The 24,023-nt window shown below is 36.1% G+C and overlaps 1 protein-coding gene across 5 annotated transcripts in view; it reads left to right on the top strand.

Moving 5' to 3' along the window:
* shep (RNA binding motif single stranded interacting protein alan shepard) overlaps nt 1-24,023 on the top strand; it is a 108,156-nt gene that overhangs the window by 75,248 nt on the left and 8,885 nt on the right. For all 5 annotated transcript variants that reach the window (XR_013260940.1, XM_077436915.1, XM_077436914.1 and 2 more), the window contains exon 3: nt 22,821-23,309. Coding sequence is in view for 4 of the 5 variants with exons in the window: in XM_077436915.1 (XP_077293041.1) it covers nt 22,821-23,309 (489 nt within the window). In the remaining variant the exon portion in view is untranslated. The remainder of the gene's footprint in view (nt 1-22,820; nt 23,310-24,023) is intronic.

Here is a 24,023-nt window from a genome sequence, read left to right as displayed (position 1 = left end):
AGAAATGCTGTTAACGTCTAGCACTGGTCAAATTATTTGTATCTTTGGCGATCAATCTGTTTAAAAATATATTTTGTGTAAAAATTCATTTCAAAAGCTATAAAAGAAAATCTGAAAAACGTATTGGTTTCTAATTGGATACTAATTTTCCAGATATATGTATGTATGTTAGGTTTTTTGAGTGTTCTTTGAATTTATGTTTAAATAGACAATTATAAAAAGGTGTAAAATAAATATGCATGTCACAGTGAAATTATATTTCAAGTGAAAACGTTTCAGTGAAATCATAACCAGTTACATTGTCAGGGTTGGTTTTATTCCTTTTAAGATTAGATTGTTAGGGTTGGTATTATTTAAGGGTTAGGATAGGTTAGGTTAAGTAAGGGTTGGCCCTATTCATTTAAGATTGGATTGTTGGTTTTAAATTTATAGAGTTAAACGTTGTAAATTTATTTTTTGATACATTTTCATCATTGAAAATATATTTTTAGGGTTAGGATAGGTTAGGTTAAGTATGGGTTGGCCCTATTCATTTAAGATTGGGTTGTTAGGGTTAAATTTATAGAGTTAAACGTTATAAATTCATGGTTTGATACATTTTCACTGCTTGAATTGGTGAAAATATATTTTCACTTGAAATATGCTTTCACTGTAACATATATAAAGTTTTGAATTTTTATTTACTTGGAGAGCATTCATGTGTATGTATGTATTTCGAAATTTCAAATACAAAATCACCTGTGTCAGACGACAAACTCGTATGGTGTTTTATCGCACACATCGTTATCCTCGAGTCCTACTTATACAGGTATTTCAAGTATTCGCCCGTTTATCATATAGATAAGTTAATAGTGTTCGGGTTTTTATTGTAATGCGGACCAGTTTGTGACGAAGGGTTTTCGGGGTCCGGTGCTTCCTTTTTTTGTATTATTATTCTTTTAAACATCGGTGGACACCGAACGAGCGCAGGAAACTAGTGAATTTTCAGATGAAACTTGGAGCTGGCATTATATTGGAAATCAGCTGAGAATTTGACAGCTGCTACCGGCTCTCAGCATCCGTCCATTGTTGTGGCGGGATCTGTGTCCATCTCGTGGTATTTTCAAGTCTGCACGTTTATTTCTGTCCCAGCCGCAACGTGTCACTGTACGAAAAATGTGCTTTATCGTCTACCCCAGTGGCTCTCAACCTTATTTTTGACTGGCGTACCCCTTGATAGCGTATATATCCAAGAATTGTTCTTCATATTTCAATTTTTGGTCATTTAATAAGGCTACAAATACCCCCTCACCCCTCATCCTGTGCGTATGGGCTCATATAAACATATTTAACACATGGACATGCTTGATTTTTCAAGCTAGCAACACGTTTTATCAAGTGTTCCGTTTCTTTCCATTTTATTTAAAATTCAGTTTTGCATTTAGTGCTATGTCCAATATAAAAAATCTTGTAAAAATAAATTGTATAGGGTGTAATCCCGTGCAGCGTTTGGCGAAAGACTCGAAAATAATCTATAACCAGTGCACTGGAAGATTGAAATATTGTTTTTCTGTCGTTATTTAATTTTGTGTGTGCCTCCGTTGGGAATCGCTGGTCTACGCCCACGTTCTAATTTTGCTGTAAACTGATTTAAGGGCATTGTCTGCACCCACGACCTTCGCAAATCCACAGCATATCGCGTCATTGCACTCGTTTTTATACACACACACACTCGTCACTGAATATTTTTGATAATCGTGTGCAATTTCAACACATGTCTATTTTGCTAGATGCACATGTGTGCAAGTCATATTTGTAACAGCTGCATACATTCACGTGTACGTGTTTTTTTTAACGTGAACTGGCAGCAGGTAGCGTTAACCGGGTTGGTGTTACTGGGTCAATAACCTAATGAATGTTTTTTTTTTGCTAAATTGTTTTGAATTTTACGCTCGTTCGCCTTTTGACGATTCGTGAATCTAAATTGTAGATTTTATATTATTGTGTGTGTGTGTGTGTGTTTTTGTTTTGTAAAGACTTTGCAATCTAATTCAAATGTCTAAGTACACGTGTATGTGAATATAAATACATTGTATCCCTTTTGTTTGTTGTTTCGTGTGCATTTATTTTTAGAAATTGTTTGTACATTCGGGAATATTTAGCCAACTGCGCGATATACTATTAAAAGCTCGGGGGTTAGGGGACTGAGATGCTTTATCCCGGTTCTCTTTCGAATATATTTTAATCCTCTTTTCGTCTATTGTTATTCATCAATTTGCACCTTTTTCAAGTGCCAAGAAACGTATATTATTGTACAAGTGTACGACTGTAGAGTGTCTATTGTGTTTATTTCATCGATATCGAATGTTTCTTGACCGCAACAATTTTGGGATCGTAAAGTTGCGGTCTTTGGTTTTATTACATCTATGCATGTAGATGAAATCCAGGGCGAATAATCGTATTCATCTGATGGTAAAAGGTAATTGGAGAGTCGTAAAACATTTTAAGATTATTATCTCATATTGAAATTTAGCTTTGTATTATAATATACCTATATATGTAAATTGGTATTCATTGCTAGTTTGAACGCAAACTTATGAGGTTATGACTCATAACATTTGTTTTACATCCACTTTCTAAGAAACGCATACGGGAAAACTTTATCTATTTGGGACAGGAACATTTCAAATTTAGTTAATATTGGTTTACTTGGTATATGTGTTCGTCTTTAGTAAAGCCGCCGACTTGTTATTAATGAAATAATTTACTCGAGGGTTGTATCAGTCTATCCCTTACTTCATTATGGAAGATTTAAACACATGTGTAATATAAATCCACTTCTAAATTTCTATGTCTGTATATTTTTATTGGATTCATACTGCGTGCCAAGAAATGTATTGATTTGTATTTTTTTTTTTAAATCATGCGGACGAAGATTTGCCTAATGGAACAAACCCGCATGAAAATTTTTTTAACATTCGAAATATTGTAGACAAATATTATATTTGTCATCGAAATGGTAAGGCGTAAACGAACATAATAATAATATATGTATGTATTTGTTTGACCTGAATAATTTCGCGTCATGCTAAAAATATTTACGCAATGTAAAATAAAACAAATGTGATTTTTATGAAAATTTGAATATCCGGAATGGAATGAGTTTACCCTAGCAGTATTGTGACTGGTCCATTTTCCGAATACGAATCGGAAAAAATCAAGCCGTGTGCAATTTTCTTGATTGACCGTATTGGGCGCGTCTGATTCCTTAATGGTACGTGAATGTTTGAAGATAATTTTGAAATACTTAGTGATTTTAAATTGGACTGTCATTGTGGAAATGCGCGTTTGAAAATAGGTTTCGCAGGCGTGTTAGTACATAAATATGTGTGTGTTTGGGGAGTGCAGTGTCGTGCGGAATGCGGCCCCGTGGAATGTAACGGTGAGCTCGGCCGGGGGCGCGCCCGTTCGGAGGGCGGCAGCTCAAACTAACTCCTGGTACCGTTGTTGACACTGCCTTTTCTATATAAAGTGTACTCTCGATTGTCCGGGCCACTGTTGGGAAAGCGTGGCACGGATAATCCGAATTCTGTTGTAATAAATTGTCGATTAGAATCAGAATCATATTGTGACTAATGCAAAATATTGTGGTACTTCATTGGCAAGGATTTAATAAGACTAGTAAATAACGTTGATTTATAAGGTTTGAATTAAAGGTGATAAATATTTTGGTTATCTTTCGTTTTATACATACTGGATTCATTACGGATTGCAATACCGGTATACCGGCATACCGGTAAATTTCACCGTCGGTATTTATCATTAACTATTTAATCGTGAATTAAGAACACACACAGGCCTATTATTACATTAAAAATTGATGCAAATGGCGTATTGCGGATTAGGTTGTCTGGAAATTGTTTGTTTTCATTATTAAATGTGTCAATTTCAAGTTGATAAATTCACTGGCTACACAGACCAACCGAATCGTAATAAATGCGATCAGACGGTTGTTTTAATTATGATCGAAGCTTTCAAATGGTCCAAACTTTAAATAAATAAATATGAGTGTGACACCGGTGTGACGCTTTGGGGCAACCTGTCAGGTCACACTGGTCATTTTATTGTTATTATTATTTTAAAATAATAATAAATTAAATAAATAAATAAATGACGGGGGCGCAGCCCCCCCCCCCCCTCCTCTAGATTTGAACGGGACGATCCACGTTGTTTATGAATTTGAATTATAATACTAAACCAACAAAAATAGAATATTGCAATTCTTTAGAATTAGAACACTGTTAGGTATAAACACGTCGAATATTTCCCAGAAAAAAATGTTAACTCTCAAATAAATTTTGTTTTGTTGTTTGTCATGCTTTCAAGGATATTTGTAACTCGTTTATTCTACGAAACAAATTTTTGAATCGGATTGCCTTACTATTACTGAGAAAATGAAATTAAAATTAAAAGAAATAGCTAAAATTCATATACTCAATTTTTTAATATAATTTATTTTATTTTATTTTTATTTAATTTACACCGAAAAGGCCTAACAGGTAAACCCAATGCGCCTTCCTGGCCAAAGACAATTATATAAACATGTATGTACACCATCCATATATACACAAATACTTACACGTATACACAAATACACATACATACATACATAAATATAAAAATACACATATATACATATACATACATACACACCTATACATATATATATATATATATATATATATATATATATATATATATATATATTCACATATACATACATATACATATACATATACACATACACATACATTACATACATCCATAAACATACAAACATTATACATGCATATACACAAACACATAAATACACATAAATAAAGATAAATTACTCATATATATAAAAATAAAAAATAGCATACATATATAAATAAAGATAAAACCAACATACATACACATTATGCTAAATAATAAAATTACAAAATGAAAACAACATGTGTAAATATATATGTAGCTAGAAGTCATTTAAAATATGCTGCCTGACAGAAATGTATGATGCAGTAAAAACATCAAGGCTCCCAGAAAGCAGGTTAAATAGTCGAATGGCTCTTGAAAGGGGTGAGTCATCAAGCACATTAGTTCTGGTCCGAATAGGCAGGAATAGAGTGTTCTGGAGCGAGATTCTCTCAGTTTCACCCTTCTTTCATAATACACCCCTCCCTCCATAATCATTCCTTACTGGTCAAAAATTTTACCCCCCCCCCCCCGGTAAAAGCTGAAATGACGCCGCTGTTACTACGAATTTACTTTAATACATTTATTTGATATTATTCACATGGGATTTATTTTTAAATTATTTAAGATTAAATCTAGGCTATCGTTTTTAGGAAAAGTAACCGCATTTTTTTCATTTACCGGTAAATGCCGGTACACGGTAGTAAGAAAAATAATTTACCGTTTACCGGAGCGAGATTCTCTCAGTTTCACCCTTCTTTCATAATACACCCCTCCCTCCATAATCATTCCTTACTGGTCAAAAATTTTATCCCCCCCCCCCCGCCGGTAAAAGCTGGAATGACGCCGCTGTTACTACGAATTTACTTTAATACATTTATTTGATATTATTCACATGGGATTTATTTTTAAATTATTTAAGATTAAATCTAGGTTATCGTTTTTAGGAAAAGTAACCGCATTTTTTTCATTTACCGGTAAATGCCGGTACACGGTAGTAAGAAAAATAATTTACCGTTTACCGGTTTATGAAATTTGACGGTAATTATCCACAAATAGTGGTCACGGTGCTTACTTTCTCGTAACATCCTCGAATATGTATGTAGAAAAGCTCATAATTTTTGGCGATACACTCGTACAAATCTCACGGGCGTGTGAAAATGTTTGCTTACTGCTTAGAGAGAGAGAGAGAGAGAGAGACGTGTGGGAAAAAAAAGAGCCGTTGTCGGCGGAAGAGCTCCATTCGAAAAATGTGCACGGAATGGTGGTGGGTGGTGGGTGCACTGCTACGTGGCTGGTGGCCGTCGTGGCCGTGGCCGCAAACGAGAAAAACTGGAAAGAAACCGCATGACCCCTGGAACTCCGAACTCCGAGGGTAATGGAGATGGAGGACGGTGGCGAAATGCACAATTGGCGGCTAGATCCCAATTAATGGAATACGCGTGGGTGACGTGGGTCGCATTCCAGGCCATGCCGGTGCACAGGTGCGACTGCACGTGAAATGGCAACGACCTTGCCGTTGGACCGCGACACCGATTCCGTCTCCACGCCGGCTTGCTCCCATTACCCCACTATTGATGGAAACCACCTACCTCTCTCTTTCGCTCTCTTCCTCTCTCTCCGCTCACTGATTGTACTCTCGTTTGGGTTCCGTTCTTGCGTTCGACTTCTGACGTCCTCGCCACATTCTTGCCGTTTCATCAGATCCGAATGCGATGATGAGCTCGATGGTCTCTGCGAAACGGCGAGGGGAGTAAATCTAGACCGGATGTGAAACGGAACGCTTCATCTTGACGCGTCACAGCGGTGACACACCTATCGGTTGCTTTGAAAACTTCTGCAAACTTCCAGGGCGAAATCGCACAGCGTGGTATGCGGTATGTGGTACGTCGACAAGTTCTATACTATATTTCGTTATCGATCACCGTCAAGGAGGGATAAATAAAACCATACAATTTGACGGAAAAAGGTCTAAAGGTCTGACCGCACTATGCGTCAACCGAACGATGCGACCCGACACAACAGTGTGCGACGATATTAGGTAAACGACAGCGATGCGACACTACGCAGTAAAGTATGTCAATCCATTGATGTGTAATACACTAGATCCGCCCTCACGTGTTATACTGGTCTCCCTTTTGGCGCATGCAAAATACATGGCGCATGCACAGTTTCTCTTAGTAGGTAGGTAGGTACCGCTGCGTCGTAGGGAAAAAAACCCAACTTCCCCGCTAGTTAAACCCCCCGCACCCCTCAGTTAGTGAAGACAAGATCTCCGACCAAAATCACACGTCAGATGTGTATTATACATCAATGTGTCAATCATTCGTTCGGTACCTCGGAGCAAGATGGACGAAACGAACGCTATTATAGTATCTTTCATATGCGAGGAAGAAGAACAGTCGAAAAAAACTAAAAGATTATGGCTACATGCTATTTCAAAGTCAAGATATGAAGAAGGAGAATACCACAAACTTTTGCCACGGCTTAAGGAAGCTTAATTTACTTTTGAACTTAATAATTGTCGCAAGGCAACCTGCACTCCGACGACACTGCGTCACGTTGCGAACGACACCTTGCGTCAAAGTTGGTACTAAAGTCAAGTGCTTAATTTAAGACTATTTCTAATATCCATGAATTTCAATTCATCTAAAATATTTCTAACATTCTTACGTGAATGTCCAACACGCGTGCCATGAACGTCACATTTTTTCTATATGTTTAAAATTATCTAAAAAAAACCACGTGCCACATTCACCGCTGTCTGATTTCCCATTACGGTTAGTCCTAAAGCAGGGGATGTAAATGTTTGACACATGTGTAAACTATGCTTTTTTTCCCCAATTGGCAACACTTTTTTCAGCGACAGCCAATTTGACAGCTGACAGTTGATTTGTGCTCAGTTTGGTCTGTCATTTCACCATAAATAGACTTGCGCCAAAACAACGCCTGAAAATTATGAAAATTTATTTCGAAAATCGTGGTCCACTTCGCGAAACTTCCTGTGAATTGGCTTCCAAGATCGTGTGATTTAACACCTTTGGATTATTTTCTGTGGGGATAATTCGCTAGTCTACGCCGATAAACCAAAGACGATAGACGACTTGGAAGCCTTCGCCGCGCTATTGCCGATATAACCAGCAGAATATACTAGTGGTTAGCATATAATACTTCGAACAGAGTGGTTACGGGTTCAAATCCCACTGGTTTTTTCTGGCCAGAACTTGAATTTGTGATTCAATGTCGATCGTTTCCTACCAGAGTTTGCAAATTTAGGTGATTTTCATTGAAGTGTTTCCAATAAATTGGCAACCTTACCCATTTTCTCGCAAAATCTTAGTTTTCAGCAATCTCGAATTTCTCTGAATTGTATAAAATGCTGCAAATTTACAAATTTGACCATAAATGTCTATGAAGATGTTAATTGATATATATTTACTGAATTTCGATGAATTGTTTAAAATCCTGCAAATTTAATTTGACCATAGATGTCTCTGTGAATATTAATTTAATGTATTTATTTACTTTGTATAATAAAGTATAATAATATTTGTATCAAATATACAAAGTTTCTGGCCAGGAAGGCACATTGTGGCTACCTGTCAGGCCTTCCTGGTATAAATTTAAGATAAAAAAATATGGCATCAGCTGGTCGAAAACGTGGTCCAAAATTGAACCAAATTGTGCTTTATTTGAACCAGTCGCAGCGTCCATATGCCAATATCATATTTAAATACTAATAACATAACATTATCTTCCAATAAAGCCAATACCGTGGCTACTGCCACGATTTTTATGTGTTTTATTTCATTTTAACATTGTGTACTTCTAAAAAATATACCCTTTATAAGGAATATTTTTTCAAATTCAAGCATTCATTAGAACGGCTTTCTATATGAAAAAAGAGTTACGAAAATAAAAAAGACGAAACTTTTGTCTCAAATATTGTCGATATGAATTTATGCGAAGTTTTCACATTTTTTTCTTTATCTGTGGTTCGAATTTAGAATTAATAACGTTTCTAGGGTAGAGGGGTCGTTTAGGGGCTTGTTAAATTAGAAAAAATCCAATCGGCACCAACCGGGGAGTTGGCACCTGAATTAAAACAGATTGGAAGCCTCTGCTTTACGAGATAAAGTAGAAAGTCATTATTTTTTTAAGTATATGTAATTATATCGATTCTAATAATTAATGGAAATTAAAAGTTACTAATTATGCTATAAATTAATGGAAATTAAAAGTTGTACTTTGAGATTATAAAAATAACTTCGCATTTTATTCGTGTTCAAGTTCACAGGGTCTAAGGATCATAGTCTAAGAACTCTCGGTTTAATGACAAGAACTTTTGAGCAAAAGTGAATCTACATATGTAAATAAATGTAGACAACTTTTAAATCGGCGTGTACGACGTGCAAATATTTAGGAGCCATGTTTGAATGGTAAACGGATTATTCCGCAACAAACAATCTCGCGCATGTCACTACAATCTCGATCACGGAATATTTGACACTCGAGTCTCGTTAGTACAATATTTCTTTGATGGATTTTTTGGGTGCCAGATGTTCCGTGTTCGAGATTTTAGTGACGTGTGCGAGATCGCTTTTTGCGGAATAATCACCAAACCAAAATAATTATACATAAACATTTTATGTATGTTTTAGACGTTGGCATTACTTTCTGTCAATTTCGGTGTGTGTTTGAGGTTGTGTCAGTGTTGGGGATATTTATGGGGGGGCGGGGGGTGGTTTGAATTTAGGTTTATTTTTCCCAAAAACTTAATGTTTCGTCCCAATTCGAGCACCGTCATGTTGTTTGAAATAAAAATAAACATAAAATAACAATAACAATTATGCTTTATTACAAACCTCTTTTTAGTTTCACTTATTTTATTTTAAAATTTCCTCTTATCCGATCGTTTTCATACTTTGCCATATTGCTCATTTTGGTCATCAATATAAGTAAATGTATCCTCCGTCATTACGATGGTGAAAAAATATCGCATTAAACGCATTTGAAAATTCTCCCACATTTATCCAACGTTTGTTTAGACTTTTCTCACTTTTCGCCATGTCAGATTTCAATTGTTTAAACGCCTATATCTTTTTCTTTTTTCACTTTATATTTTATAAAATTTGCTTTATAGGTTCTCGTTATTTTTATTTTGAAAAATAAGTCTAAATGAAACATATAAAACAATTGGTAAACGGACAATTCCGCAAAAAGCGATCTCGTGCAAGTCATTAAAAAATCTGGCATCTGAGTTGTCGTTAGCGCAATATTTCGCGTGGGTGGCTTTCGATTGATGGAGTTTTTGGATGCCAGACGTTTTAGTGACGTGCGCGAGATCGCTTTTTGCGGAATAATCACCGAACCGTTTGAACGTATACAGTTTCGTTGGGATACCACTTTATTCTGATCGATAGCTTGACAATGCACGTAGAGCGGTCGGTTTTTCTTTTGGACGCGTTGTTCATTTTTTACCGTACACCGTTTTCCAATTCGAATGATTTGATTGAACCATTTCGAATTGACCTTGCCACGTCTCCCGTTCCTTGACCTATGATGCGATGCGACCGTCCAAGTGAACACAACGACCCGCTTAAGATGACTAAACCGTCTGGGATGCTCGCACCTCTCTCTGGGGTCAACGGCGTTCGTTCCCAGAGTCGCTCACCTATCGTGAAAAATGGCGAAAAGAACGGCGAACGTCCGAATCGAATGACTGTGAGTGAGTGTGTGTGTGTGTGTGTGCGAATTAATCAGCGAGAGCAATGTGCGAAATGTGGGGCGGCGCCGCCACGCCTCGTCTCCTTCCCCCATAGATCCGTCCATGCGTTCCGGCCCTGGAAAATGTCTGAACGGAAGTGACGCGTGGTTACGTCTCGTATGGGCATCTCTCGTCTCATGCTCGCCTTTTCCGGCCGATATTTGCTTTCATTACTTCTTATTATTGGTGGTACGTGACGAAATGACAATTGACATCAATACTCGCAAATAAGCAAAGGTCGACCAGAAAACTGAGACGTTTTTGTTGTGTTTATTGCGCACGATTTTAATCTACCATAAACTATTTTTATAACACAATACAGTACACTCTCGATTATACAGGCTAGTGCTGGGGAGGGAGGGGACGGATGAGCGAAAAACACGGATAATCCGAATAATCAACTTTTGACTTGGTATCGAATATAATATCATATTTAAAATACAAATTTTTGTTTCATAATTTTAATACTCATTATTTATTAAGAAAAAACCTTATTTATTTAGTGGTCGTTAGTAGTTTCCATGCCAGGAAGAATCTTTCTCCATGATCGAACAATTGTTACTGGCTTTAGATTGTGTATAGCATCCAATATCCAAGAATCATTGATCAAAATTGATCAATGATTCTTGTTGAGGAAGTTGACAGAAAGTCATTTCATTGATGATGTCACATTAGGGAGCAAACATTTTTTAACCATAAATCCATCGTATTTTTAATATGCTTTAGTTCGGATGAAAAGGAGCATTATCTAATAACAATATTGCTTTCTATGGAAATCCCTTATTTTTTTTTTAAATCTTGCACCTATGGAATCCATTTCTTTTTTAACCAATCTTCAAAAATCTCATGCCTCTTTCTGAATTTTCATTTCAGTTCCATTAAAAGATCGAGGTTTCTTTGCTTTCTCAATCATCAAAAGTTTCATTTCATGAGTTCCTAATGCGTTTCCGCAACACATGACAGTTATCCTTTCGGTGATATTTTTATTTAAGGGTTATTTTTATCGTCATTTATCGGCCCGTCAAATAAAAATAATGCCCCTCTATAAAATACCTCGCCCGACAGATTCGGTTTTCGCCCGGCAAATCAAAAGTCAAATGGGTCGCCAGTAACAAAAATAAATACCAACCCTGACAACCTAATCTTAAATGAATAAAGCCAACCCTAACTTAACCTAACCTAACCCTTAAATAAATAAGTGTTGGCTGCTAAGATATTACGATTACTCAGTGAAAATGTTACGATTACTGGTTATCATTTCACCGAAACGTCAAATTTTATTTTTGTTAATAGCAATCCGTTTGACGTTTGATTTGCCGGGCGAACGCCAATTCTGTCGTGCGAGTTATTTTAGATATGTTAATTTGACATTAAATGTCGTTTTAACATTGTCGTGTTTTTATTTTACAGCCCTGCCAAAAATATTATCCCTTTTATTTATAATTTATTTATTTATTTATTTAAAGTTTGGACCGTTGTAGCATTACAGGAATTCCTAATGCGCCACAATGGTCAAAAATATAACAGAAAAGACAAGAAACAAAATAATAAATTAGACATAACAAAAACAAAACATATATATACACAAACAACTAAAAATAATAATAATTATTATTATATATCGTTTATCGTCTTGAATTCATTCTATGTTTACAAGGTTTTTGTATTTCGTAATATTCTTTCTCGATTATGATTTTCAAGTTAAAATCGTTGACATTTTAAATTACATTATAAATAAAGTTGTTATTACAAATTTAGTTGACGCATACCGTAATACTATTAATTAAAGAAAATAATAAAAAGGAGTCTGAGTCAATTGATTTTTTACGATTATTATTACTGATTCGTGAAATTGCTTATTACACCATCGGTGCAAATTTGATGCTTTTTCCAGTCTAGTATTTTTATAACAAGCCAATTAGCTGTAATTTTGACATTTCGACAAACGGATGTCAAATTTTCTTATAGATTAAAGATTTGAAATGAATGTGTTCGTTCAAAGTGCACGTCACTATATTATTATTTCGGAATTTTACGATAGCGTATGCAAGTTGAAATGAAAATCATTATGGTTAATAGAAAGATTTTGTTTGGCTTAGTTCAAAAAAATAATATTATTATTTGCGCAAACAATTCTTTTATATTTCATGTCATCGGAAAATATTTTTAAGGTTTTTTTGACATTTTTATAAATTGAGAAATTTCACGAACTATGTAGGTGTGACATATAAATACCACATAAATATTATATGTATATTACATTTTTCGTTTTTGAAATGAAAAGCTCTCGCTATCTAAGGTGAGGTAAAATTAACGTTTTCCGGAAATTGTACGCTTAATCCGATGGTAATAAGTCTCAGGTTTTCGCGATGCTAATTTATAAACTTGCATTTAAATTTATTATGTTTAAATATTCCCGAACCGAGCGGAATAATTCATTCTCAAAAGATTTTAATATGTAATTTATGAATTAATTAAGGTGTCGTCGATTTTCATTAACGTACATACATATATATAAATCTAACGTATGTGTATATACGTTAGATTTATAAGAAAGTTAGTGGTCATTAAGATTCCCGTCGAAATATTTGAGAATAATATCATTGACATTTTTCCGATTCAAGTTCAAATCAGTAGCACCACTTATAGGTTTTTGTTGTATCGACTTGGCAAATGGAAAACCTGCACTTATGTATCTTATACATATGCATACTTTACATGTCTAATAACCAAGGCTGTGGCTGAGTCGGTTCAAAATTTTACCGACTCAGACAACGACTACAACTTTTAGTAAAATGAACTTTTCTTGCCAACGTATAAAATTATCAGTAATGAAGATAATAGCGTTATTAAAAATATAAAAAATCACTAAAATTAAGGTAAAAATTAAAACTACCCAATTTATTGAGTTATTGATAATAAAATAGGTATAAATAAACAGTAATTACATATTTACACTTTAACTTTTTCTTTTAATAATATTTTTTATGTTGTTTTCATTTTGTAATTTTATCATTTAGTATAATGTGTATTCACTAAATGGATACAGACATCTGTGTGTGTGTGTGTGTATGTGTTTATTTATACATATATATATTCATGTGTATACATACATATATATGTATGTATGTATAGATGTTTGTATGTGTATGTGCTTGTGTGTATGTCATGTGCTTTTTCTCATTTATTCAATGATCATTACTTGGAAAAGACTTCGATAATGGTTTGATGTAGTTTATTGAAATGTAAAATTTGCACGTGGTGGTTCAGCGGAGCGTACGGAACACAAGTTGTCCGTACGCCGTCTGCTCGAACTCTGTCGACCGTCGCGTATTTCCGCTTGGGCCGACACTAATGCCAACTCGTCAATAATGCCAATCGACAATCAGTTAATAAGACTGTTTGCCACACGTCATTACAAAAGTCGGAACATAGTCCCACATAGGAAAACTGTTGAACAATACAGTTATTCTACAGAGTTACAGCATTACTGACGAGTCGTTTACAATAAATCATAGCTCTTAAAATAATTAAATAGAGGGTGAATAATGAAACCTTTGCCTCATCCAGTGTGAGGATAAAATCAATTTATTGGTTCAGTAATATTTCAACTTATAGGTATACCTCTGGTGAATGTTGTTTCTCTTTACATTAAAATTTTTGAAATCTCCTTTGAAGCTGTGAATAAGCATTACAAGATAAGTTTACTTTAAAGAAGAGAGAGTGGACTGTATATGGTTTAAAACTTAAGCATTCCTCATCTTGATGTTAACTTAGACAATACAATGTTGACACTGTTACAGTTGTCAAGACAGATCAGCTATTACCGATCAACTAACTTGATTAGTGAGTGTAATGCTCCTAAGTTAACTTGATTTCATCAACAAGTAGCACAAACATTGCTAAATTAAAAGTAAATTGGAAAGTCATTCATTCATTCCTACAAGCAGGAAATGAAGGCGAACTATGATTATAGATGTCTCTACGTTACATCGAAATGTTCAGTATTATAATATTTACTTATTCTATGATTCACATAAATACTATAAACAGTAAGAGTTAACTTATGTTTTCATAACAAGAAACATAAGACCTGCGGATGACTCCCGGCAGGTTATAATTAAGTAGACATGAAATAATTTAAGATGCTCCATTAAGTGTGGCTTGGAGACTAACATTAACAAATCATGAATCTAATTTTAACTGTCAAATTTGAACAGTTTATTTTAAACTCGGATATAATCCTTCCGAGTGATGACATGAGACAAGTCTTATATTATAAAGACAAAATGATTAGATTAAATTCGGAGATATATACTGCCGAATGTTAAAATGAAAATAGCTTAAATTATACACACAACACAATTAAAGTGAATTACGGAGTACTACTATTAACATTGACTGATTTAAACTCATGATTACATCTAATAAGTAATATGAGTTGGGGGTAGTGTCTTCGGGTTAAACTAAGCTACCGAAGTTGACGGAATTGAAGCTGCTGTTTCTCCTCCCTCTTGCTGATCTTCCTTCCTGTCAAGTGGTCCTTGTGGTAGAATCGGCAATGGCGCCACTAGATGACTGGACCGACGAAACTCTCCGCTGGCAGTAAAGACGTCGACGACTCGAACTCTGCCATCTGGTCCGGGATACAATTTAGTGACTCGACCCAAGACCCATCGGGTTGGCAGCATGTGTTCCTCCTTTAACAGGACCATTTGACCCACACTCAGATTGTTGCTCGAGTCCTTCTTCCATTTGTGTCGTAACTGCAAAGAATGTAAATATTCCGCCGACCAACGTTTCCAAAATGCTGCTGTGGTCAATTGTATCTGAAGCAGATTGGCATGGACATTAGTGTTATATTTAACCTCCATTGGAAGAGCGAGTAAGGATCTGCCAATTAAGAAATGTCCAGGTGTGAGGGGTAAAAGGTCTAGTGGATCCGAAGACAAGGGACTAAGAGGACGGGAATTCATGCAAGCTTCTATTTGAGTCAATACCGTACAAAATGATTCGAAATTTAAGGTGGTGGCCTTTAACACCTTGTTTAAATGAATCTTCATGGATTTAACCGCTGCTTCCCACAGCCCTCCCATGTGAGGCGCCCTTGGCGGGTTAAACTTCCAACGAATCCCTTCGGAGGCTACATACCGTAGTAGCTTCTCCTCATGAGGACGTTCGTAAATTAATTTTACTAAATTAACGAGTTCACGACTTGCACCGACAAAATTAGTAGCATTGTCGGAATATATCGTATTGGGCCTGCCACGTCTGGCTACGAATCTTCTTAAACAATTTAAGAAATTTGAACTCGTTAAGTCTCCGACAAGTTCCAAGTGAACTGCCTTACTGGAAAAACACACAAAGACACAAACGTAACCCTTAATTATCTTAGAATTCTTATTGCAACCACTCTTCACAGGAAAAGGTCCTGCGAAATCTATCCCCACATGACTGAAAGGAAAATTCGCAGTGGTACGTTCAAGCGGGAGTAATCCCATTAATCTATTGTGTGACAGTGGTTTATTTCTGAAACAAATGACACATGAACGCACCACTCCTTTGACAGTATTATGTCCGGCCAATGGCCAATAGGTCTGCCGCAATAACGACAGTAAGGCTTGAGTACCCAAGTGAATATATTTCAAGTGCGCATCTCGGACAATCATGTGTGTAAGTTTATGCTTATTTGACAAGATAATGGGTGACGTTGATAGAGTTGTTCCCAGAGGAAGTCTACTTCCAACACAAATTAAATTCTCGTGGAATAGAGGGGACAATTTAGCTAATTTACTGCTACTGGGAATTGGATGTCCCTTGCTCAGCAAACGATATTCCAATGGAAATGATTCCATTTGCGATAACCTTATCAAATTATTTAAAGCATCTTTTAATTCTAAAGCGGACGGTTCGTTATTTTCTTTAACGTTTAATTGTTTATTCCTTAGTGGCCGACGAACATATGATAAAACTCGAAGGAGTCTTGGAAGATGAGAATGTTTATCTATCCAATTATTTTCCCTCACAAGGGTAGCGTTAGTGACTACCCTTCTCTCTGGAAGATCTATTGTGATCTCAGGAGGTCTTCGAGGCCATCGTGATTCGTCTAATTTCAACCAACTAGGGCCGTCCCACCATAACGAATTATGATTTAATTCTGATGGTTGAGTCCCTCGAGAAATTAAATCTGCTGGATTGTCTGTAGAGGAGACATGGTACCACTCAATGGGTTGAGATATTGATTGGATTTCGGCCACTCGATTGGCAACGAAGGTGGTCCATTTACATGACTCTCCTCTAATCCAATGCAATGCGACGGTTGAATCCGTCCAATAATATTTTTCATTAATATGAATTGTTAATTGGTCTATTGTTGACTTCATTAACTTTGATAATAACATAGCGGAGCACAGCTCTAAACGCGGAATAGTTACAAAACTGAGCGGAGCGACTCTCGAACGAGAACACACAAGATGACATTTGGAATTTCCCAATTGATCAGTACATTTTACATAAATACAAGCACCATAAGCTTTCTCGGATGCGTCACAAAATCCGTGTGCCTGTATATTAATGACATTATTTAGTATTATCAATCTAGGAATTTTATAAAGTTTCATGACTGTATTGGATAATTGACAATCTTTCCATTTTTTGAAGATTGTCTGAGGAATGAATTCATCCCAACCAATGGTTTGTTGCCAGACAGATTGCATTAATATCTTATAATTAATTAACAATGGAGATAATAGTCCTAATGGGTCGAAGATCTGACTAATTACTGATAAAAAGTTTCTTTTTGTTATATTTTCAGTCTCGACTTCGGTTTGAACCTTAAATACAAAAACGTCTTCCCGCGGTTTCCAAAATAAACCTAAAGTTTTGTGTGATTCGTTAGAGAAGTTAAAATCTGAACAATCGTCAGCTTTAACATCCGTGATTATATCGGAGTTGTTCGATGTCCATTTGCTTAAGGGCATACCGGCTGATAATAATATGGTTTCCAGTTGAACCTTTAATAATTTACCAGCTTCAATAGTATTAGTTCCCGTGAGCAAATCATCAACATAAAAATCACGTTCGATCACTTTACTAGCGATGGGATATTTGTTTCTATTCTCCTCTGCTAACTGATTTAGACATCTAGTAGCTAAAAATGGGGCTGAAGCAGTTCCGAATGTTACTGTATTAAGCTTGTAATGCTTGAATTTACTCTGGGGATCTGTTCGCCAAATGATTCGTTGTACATTTTTATTTTTCTCTGCTATTTGAATCTGTCGGTACATCTGCTTAATATCCGCAGTAATCACGTATTTATGGAGTCGAAAGTTGAGTAGTAAACTTAACAAATCTGATTGGACACTAGGTCCCACCATCAAAATATTATTTAGTGAGATATTAGACGTTGTCTTTGCGGACGCATCAAAAACTACACGATATTTAGTGGTAAGGCTAGACTCCTTAACCACGACGTGATGAGGTAAATAACAATGAACCTCATGTGCCTCCGGAGGTTCACACTCTGACATATGTCCTAAATTTATGTACTCTTCTAAAACTTTATTGTATTCCATTTTTAAATTATTATTGGCTAAAAAACGTCTTTCCAAAGTTTTGTGTCTTTTCTCCGCAATGTGCAATGAACTTCCTAATACTACCGGGGAATTTTTATATGGTAAAGCTACACAAAATCTACCGTTTTTATCTCGTGATGTGTGTGCTTGGAAATGTTCCTCACATCTTTTCTCCTCAAGAGATTGATGTTTTACCATAGGAACCTGGTCGATCATCCAAAAGTTTTGAATGTGACTGTCTAATTGACTTAAGCCTATGTGGCTCTTCCCTGGAGCATTATTTACTTCGGGATATGGACCAACTATTGTCCATCCGAATTCGGTATCCTTTAAGATAGGCATACCTTTTCCTAACTGGATGGTTCCTGCTTTCATAGCATGAACGCAAATCTCGGCGCCGAGCAAGAAATCGATTGGCGTCGGTTTATTCCAAAGGGGATCTGATAACTTGATTCCCGCTGGTATTGAAATTAACTGTTGATCCAGTTTCACAGTTGGAATTTCGCCAGTAATTTCTGGTAATACCAAACACAACACTTTGGTTGAGTAATTAGTGGTTGAAGACCTTATGGTCACCTTGGTGATGTGACGAATGCTACTTTCTTGATTAGCGATACCTACAATTTTTTGAGAGATTTTCTCTAATTTGAAGTTATTCTTCTTAGCGAAAGATGTGGTAACATAGTTGACTTGTGAGCCGGAATCTAATAATGTGCGACCCTTAACGACCGTTCCATTGGACGTTATAATGTCTACTTGTACCGTCGGTAAAATTATCTCCCTTTGAGAGAAATGAGTAGAATGAGCATTAATTGACTTCCTTCCCGTATTATTGGAACTAAATGTATCGTCCTGATGCAACAAAGTGTGATGGTTTTGTTTGCACCTTAAGCAATTATAGTTAGACTTGCAATTTGTTATCTTATGCGATGAATTTAAACATTTAAAACACATGTTATTAGATTTAACGAATTCATTTCTTTCCATACTGGATTTTGCTTTGAATTTATCACATTTGCCTATGAAATGATTATTTCGACAGAATGCGCATGCGTTTACCTTACTTGATGGGTTTTTGTTCGCGACATGAGTTCTCATGATTCTTTGACGACTATGAGGGAATTCCTTCACCGTAGTTACAGATGCAGTAGATTGTAATACATTACATCTATTCTGCAAGAATGTCTCTAAACTTTCATATGGTGGCATTTCTCTGCTAACCAGCGATATTTCCCAGTCTCTTACTATATTAAAAGGTAATTTCCTTAGAACTAAACATGTTACCCATGGATCTAAAATTTCTCTCGCGTAACCCAACGATTCAATGTTTTTAATACACACTGTTACCTGATTCAATAGATTTCTCAATTCGATATGTGATTCTCTTGTGATTAATTTTAAGTCACAAAGTGAATTAATCCTAGTTTTGAGATTAAGTCTTGGTAAATTATATTGCTTGTCTAAAATACTCCAAGCTATTTCGTAATTGTCTGAGCTAATATCTAAACCTGATACAGCTGCCAAAGCGGGACCGATTAAGGATTGATGCAAATATTGCAATTTCGTGACATTCGAATATTCCGTTTTGTTTCCTATTATATTCTTAAAAGCTTGTTGAAACGATTGCCATTCAGATGGATCTCCCTGAAATGTGGGAATGGTTAACGTCGGTAACTTATCTCTAGCAAATTTAATTGTTGCTTGCTCTACCTTTAGTTTACTATCTTGAAAGGATTGGCAATCTAATGCTGCTTTAAGATTTTTAACTGTTATTGTAATTGCATCGTACTCTTCGTCTATTTTGGCCGCTTTCGGTATGTCTGTAAGGTTATCTAAATATTCGTAATGTAGTTTTCGGACATAATCGTATGCTTCTTTAATGGTTTGATACTGTCCTTCATCTAATTCGGAGGATTTATCTATTTTTCCTTTTAGTCTTTGTACCGCGCCTGAATACCTTAATTCTATTGACGTCATTATGACTTCTACTTTATTTTCCTTCGCTAATATTTCTATCGATTGAGTCTGACTTCGAGTCTGATGTATTCTAGAGCTTGACCTGTCTCTAATAGGTTCTACGTCCCTAGTTGGATTTCGACCTTTATGCGACTTGGAAGTCGAAGCTTCTATTTCCTCGTTTTCAGCATTTGACATTTGTTTCAGAAAGTTGCACTATTTCGTCTCATAAATACAGTTATTCTCTACTAAAGCTGTCAATTGAACTATTCGTAGAGATAAGGTAATAATATTCAATGATTAACCGTGAATCTTAATATTCTACTTTAACTATTATCACCAGAATCTATCCAACATATTTTGGAAGAAATTACAACCCTAAATTGGTGGGTGCTTGATTTAAACCACTTTGGGGCTACAAGTCTTGTGATTTATTTTAAATCACCACTGTTTCATCACACATTATGAAACAAAGAGATCTACCGATGTATGAATATGCCGGTATGTACTTGATTTAATCCACTTTGGGGCTACAAGTGTAATTCCACATTTATCGTGGAAGGGGGGGGGGGGGAGGGTGTTTCTACACACATTAAGAAACAAAGATCTACCGATATGCATATACCGGTATGTACTTGGTTTAAGCCACTTTGGGGCTACAAGTATAATTCCACATTTATCGTGGAAGGGGGGGGGGGGGAGGAGGGTGTTTCTACACACATTAAGAAACAAAGATCTACCGATATGAATATACCGGTATGTACTTGGTTTAAGCCACTTTGGGGCTACAAGTATAATTCCACATTTATCGTGGAAGGGGGGGGGGGGGGAGGGTGTTTCTACACACATTAAGAAACAAAGATCTACCGATATGAATATACCGGTATGTACTTGGTTTAAGCCACTTTGGGGCTACAAGTATAATTCCCCACGTGCTTTGCTAATTTTACACTACATCTGATTTTACACTTTTAATACGAAATTCGATGCGACCGATGAAACATTCCTTCGTAGCGCGATATTATTTTATACAATCGCGTTAATTAATTGTTATACTTTAAAACATATTTTAAAAACTGACCTACCCACATGATTGCCTTTTGAACAGATTGCCTGAGATTGAATACATTCACTTACTTGAATATCCTTTACGATGTTTATGTGATCGTTCCGATAATTTTGGATTACCTCTGTGTCCCATGCGTCTTTGTAGGTTATGTTTTTATTTATATATTTTCTGCGTCAATCACGCGGTCATGTACCTCTGTACATCAATCAATATATTGCTGAAATAGAAGCAAACATGTTATTAGTATTGGAAAGGTATGGATAGTAACAAAGGAACGATACCGATTTCTTAATTGACATCCATTTTTTCTCGACCACGTTTTTTCCTATTGGTTTGTCCGTTTGGTGTTGTGGCCTAGGTTACTGGTATCCGGTTCGAAGGACCATCATGGAAAAGACTTCGATAATGGTTTGATGTAGTTTATTGAAATGTAAAATTTGCACGTGGTGGTTCAGCGGAGCGTACGGAACACAAGTTGTCCGTACGCCGTCTGCTCGAACTCTGTCGACCGTCGCGTATTTCCGCTTGGGCCGACACTAATGCCAACTCGTCAATAATGCCAATCGACAATCAGTTAATAAGACTGTTTGCCACACGTCATTACAAAAGTCGGAACATTACTTTTTTTTTGTAATTGGTCAGGAAGACGCATTGGTGTCCTTGTATTTCCTTGCCTTCCGTTGCGTTAGACCTTCCTGGTATAAATATATAAATATAAAATAAAATACGTGCAATTCAACTTCATCTGATTTTATTGTATAAAAAAAGTTTCGTTATCCCAGTCCAAAAGTTTATTTTATTTTAAATTTTACGATTATTTATAGCTTAAAGACGATGGTATATTTTTAGATTTTTTTTCTCTCTTCAAAAATATTTTTCTATTACCTTATTAATAAATTATAATATTTTAAATTTTGCAATCAATTATATCATAACGATGATGGGAATATTTAAAAAAAAATTCTCAATCCAAAAATTTTAATATATAAAAAAAAGGTTGGTTATACTAGTCCAAAAAAATTTTATGTTTTAAATTTCGGAATCATTTATATCATAAAGATGATGGGAATTTTTTTTCAGTTTAAAAATTTTGTTGTATAAAAATGGTTGGTAACCCCTTTTTTAAAATACCAATTAGCTAATTAGAAGGCTTAAAATAATCATTAGAACTTATTTGAGTTCAATTTACAGTCATTTATAAAAGATTTTATAATTTTTTTGAAATTTTCCATAATTTGAAGGGTATTTTCAAAAATTTCTCTGATTAATCCCCGCTACGCGGCAAGAGACTATTAAGATTTGGACCGCAAGCAAATAATTTTTTTTTATCTTAATTAAAAAAAAATTATCGCAAATTAAGATAAAGAAAAACTAATTTGAAGTATAAAAAAAAAATATGCACAATATGCTGTGTCTGTTTGTGCCCTTAAAGATCGGTGTCATTTTGATTTCGGTTTTTCACCCAGCACGTACATAAACCCTCGATTTTTCCCATAAACAACTTCTTGTACATTCGTCGGATTGTTTTTGTTGTAATTATTTTTGGGTACCCGATTGTATTGTTGATTCCGTCCAACTGTCGTTCTAACAGCGAACCAAGTCCATTCGCGAATTTATGTATCACATGTATATGTATGTGTGTATGTATGTATGTAAAAAAATGAAAGTTGTCCAATAGTGAAAAAAATCATCGTGATCGATAGTAGCAGTTTATGTGAATGGAGTGCTTGTGTTGTTTTAGGGCGGTATCGGCAGTGGCGCGCGACCGCCATCAACTGCGACAGTAGCAGCTGCTGAAGCGGCTGCAGCAGCTCCAACTCCAGCTCCAGCAGCTCCGGCTCCAGCTCCAGCACCAGCATCTTCAGCTGCTGAAGCATCGGCTGGCGCCAGTCCCAACAGCAGCCTCAGTCCCATCCAGAGCCGCAGCCGCAGCCGCAGTCCAAGCGAAGGGGGTGGGTTGGTGGAAGGCGGTCTACCAGAGGGTGTGATTATCATCGAGGGTGGTTTGGTGATGGCGAGCGCGGCGCAACCCCCGTACCGCGCGCCCTGGGGTCCTGGCCCGCCGCCCCTGCGCTACCCGCCGCCCCACCAGGCCGCGCTGCCGCCCTACGCAGCGCAACACGCCCACCCACACACCCATCAGCACCCCCATCAGCACCCTCATCCGCCGCTGCATCCACCGCCTTCAATGCACGCGCTGCCTCAGCTGCATGCCTCGCAGCACACACAGGTATCCACCACCCTTCTACCCCACTACTGTTAAACTACTTCTACTACTACAGAGGATCGTTAAAAATGAAAAATAAAACTCTACCATGGCAACATAGAGGCGAAAACACACAGCGGTGCATGTGGCACGTGGTTTTTTTTTAGATACTTTTAAACGTGCAAAAAAATGGGCTGTGCCTTGCACATATTTATTTATTTATTCTAAACAGACCATTGTGGCATAACAGGAATTCCTAGAGTGCCACAATGGTCAAAAAATATAACACAAAAAAAACAAAATAACAATTAAACATAAATTAATACATAGTGTGAGTGCCACAATGGTCAAAAAATATAACACAAAAAAAACAAAATAACAATTAAACATAAATTAATACATAACGAAAATAATATACTCATCAATTATACATAAAAAAATACATTTGAACATAAACATAAATACATCCATACATAAACATAAAAAATAGCATTTAATAATAACAGATTAAGTAAAAATATCAAATAAAAAATATAGCATAAGGAATGCCTTGCACCTACAGCCAGTTTCAATAAATATGTAAGAAACAACTACAAATACAAAACATCCCTGTAAGGCCCAAATGGAAGAGAGTTAATCAAAATTTCACTCATAAATCACAATCAATCATGAAAACAATGATGAGCGCAGACTACCAGATAAATGGGTTAGAGTAATTTCCGACAATTTACGCTCACT

The sequence above is a fragment of the Arctopsyche grandis genome, chromosome 8 (assembly GCF_051622035.1).
Source record: "Arctopsyche grandis isolate Sample6627 chromosome 8, ASM5162203v2, whole genome shotgun sequence".
In the NCBI taxonomy this organism is placed as follows: domain Eukaryota; kingdom Metazoa; phylum Arthropoda; class Insecta; order Trichoptera; family Hydropsychidae; genus Arctopsyche; species Arctopsyche grandis.
Note: the sequence above shows the minus strand (reverse complement) of the source record. Positions and strands in the feature narration are given on the sequence as shown.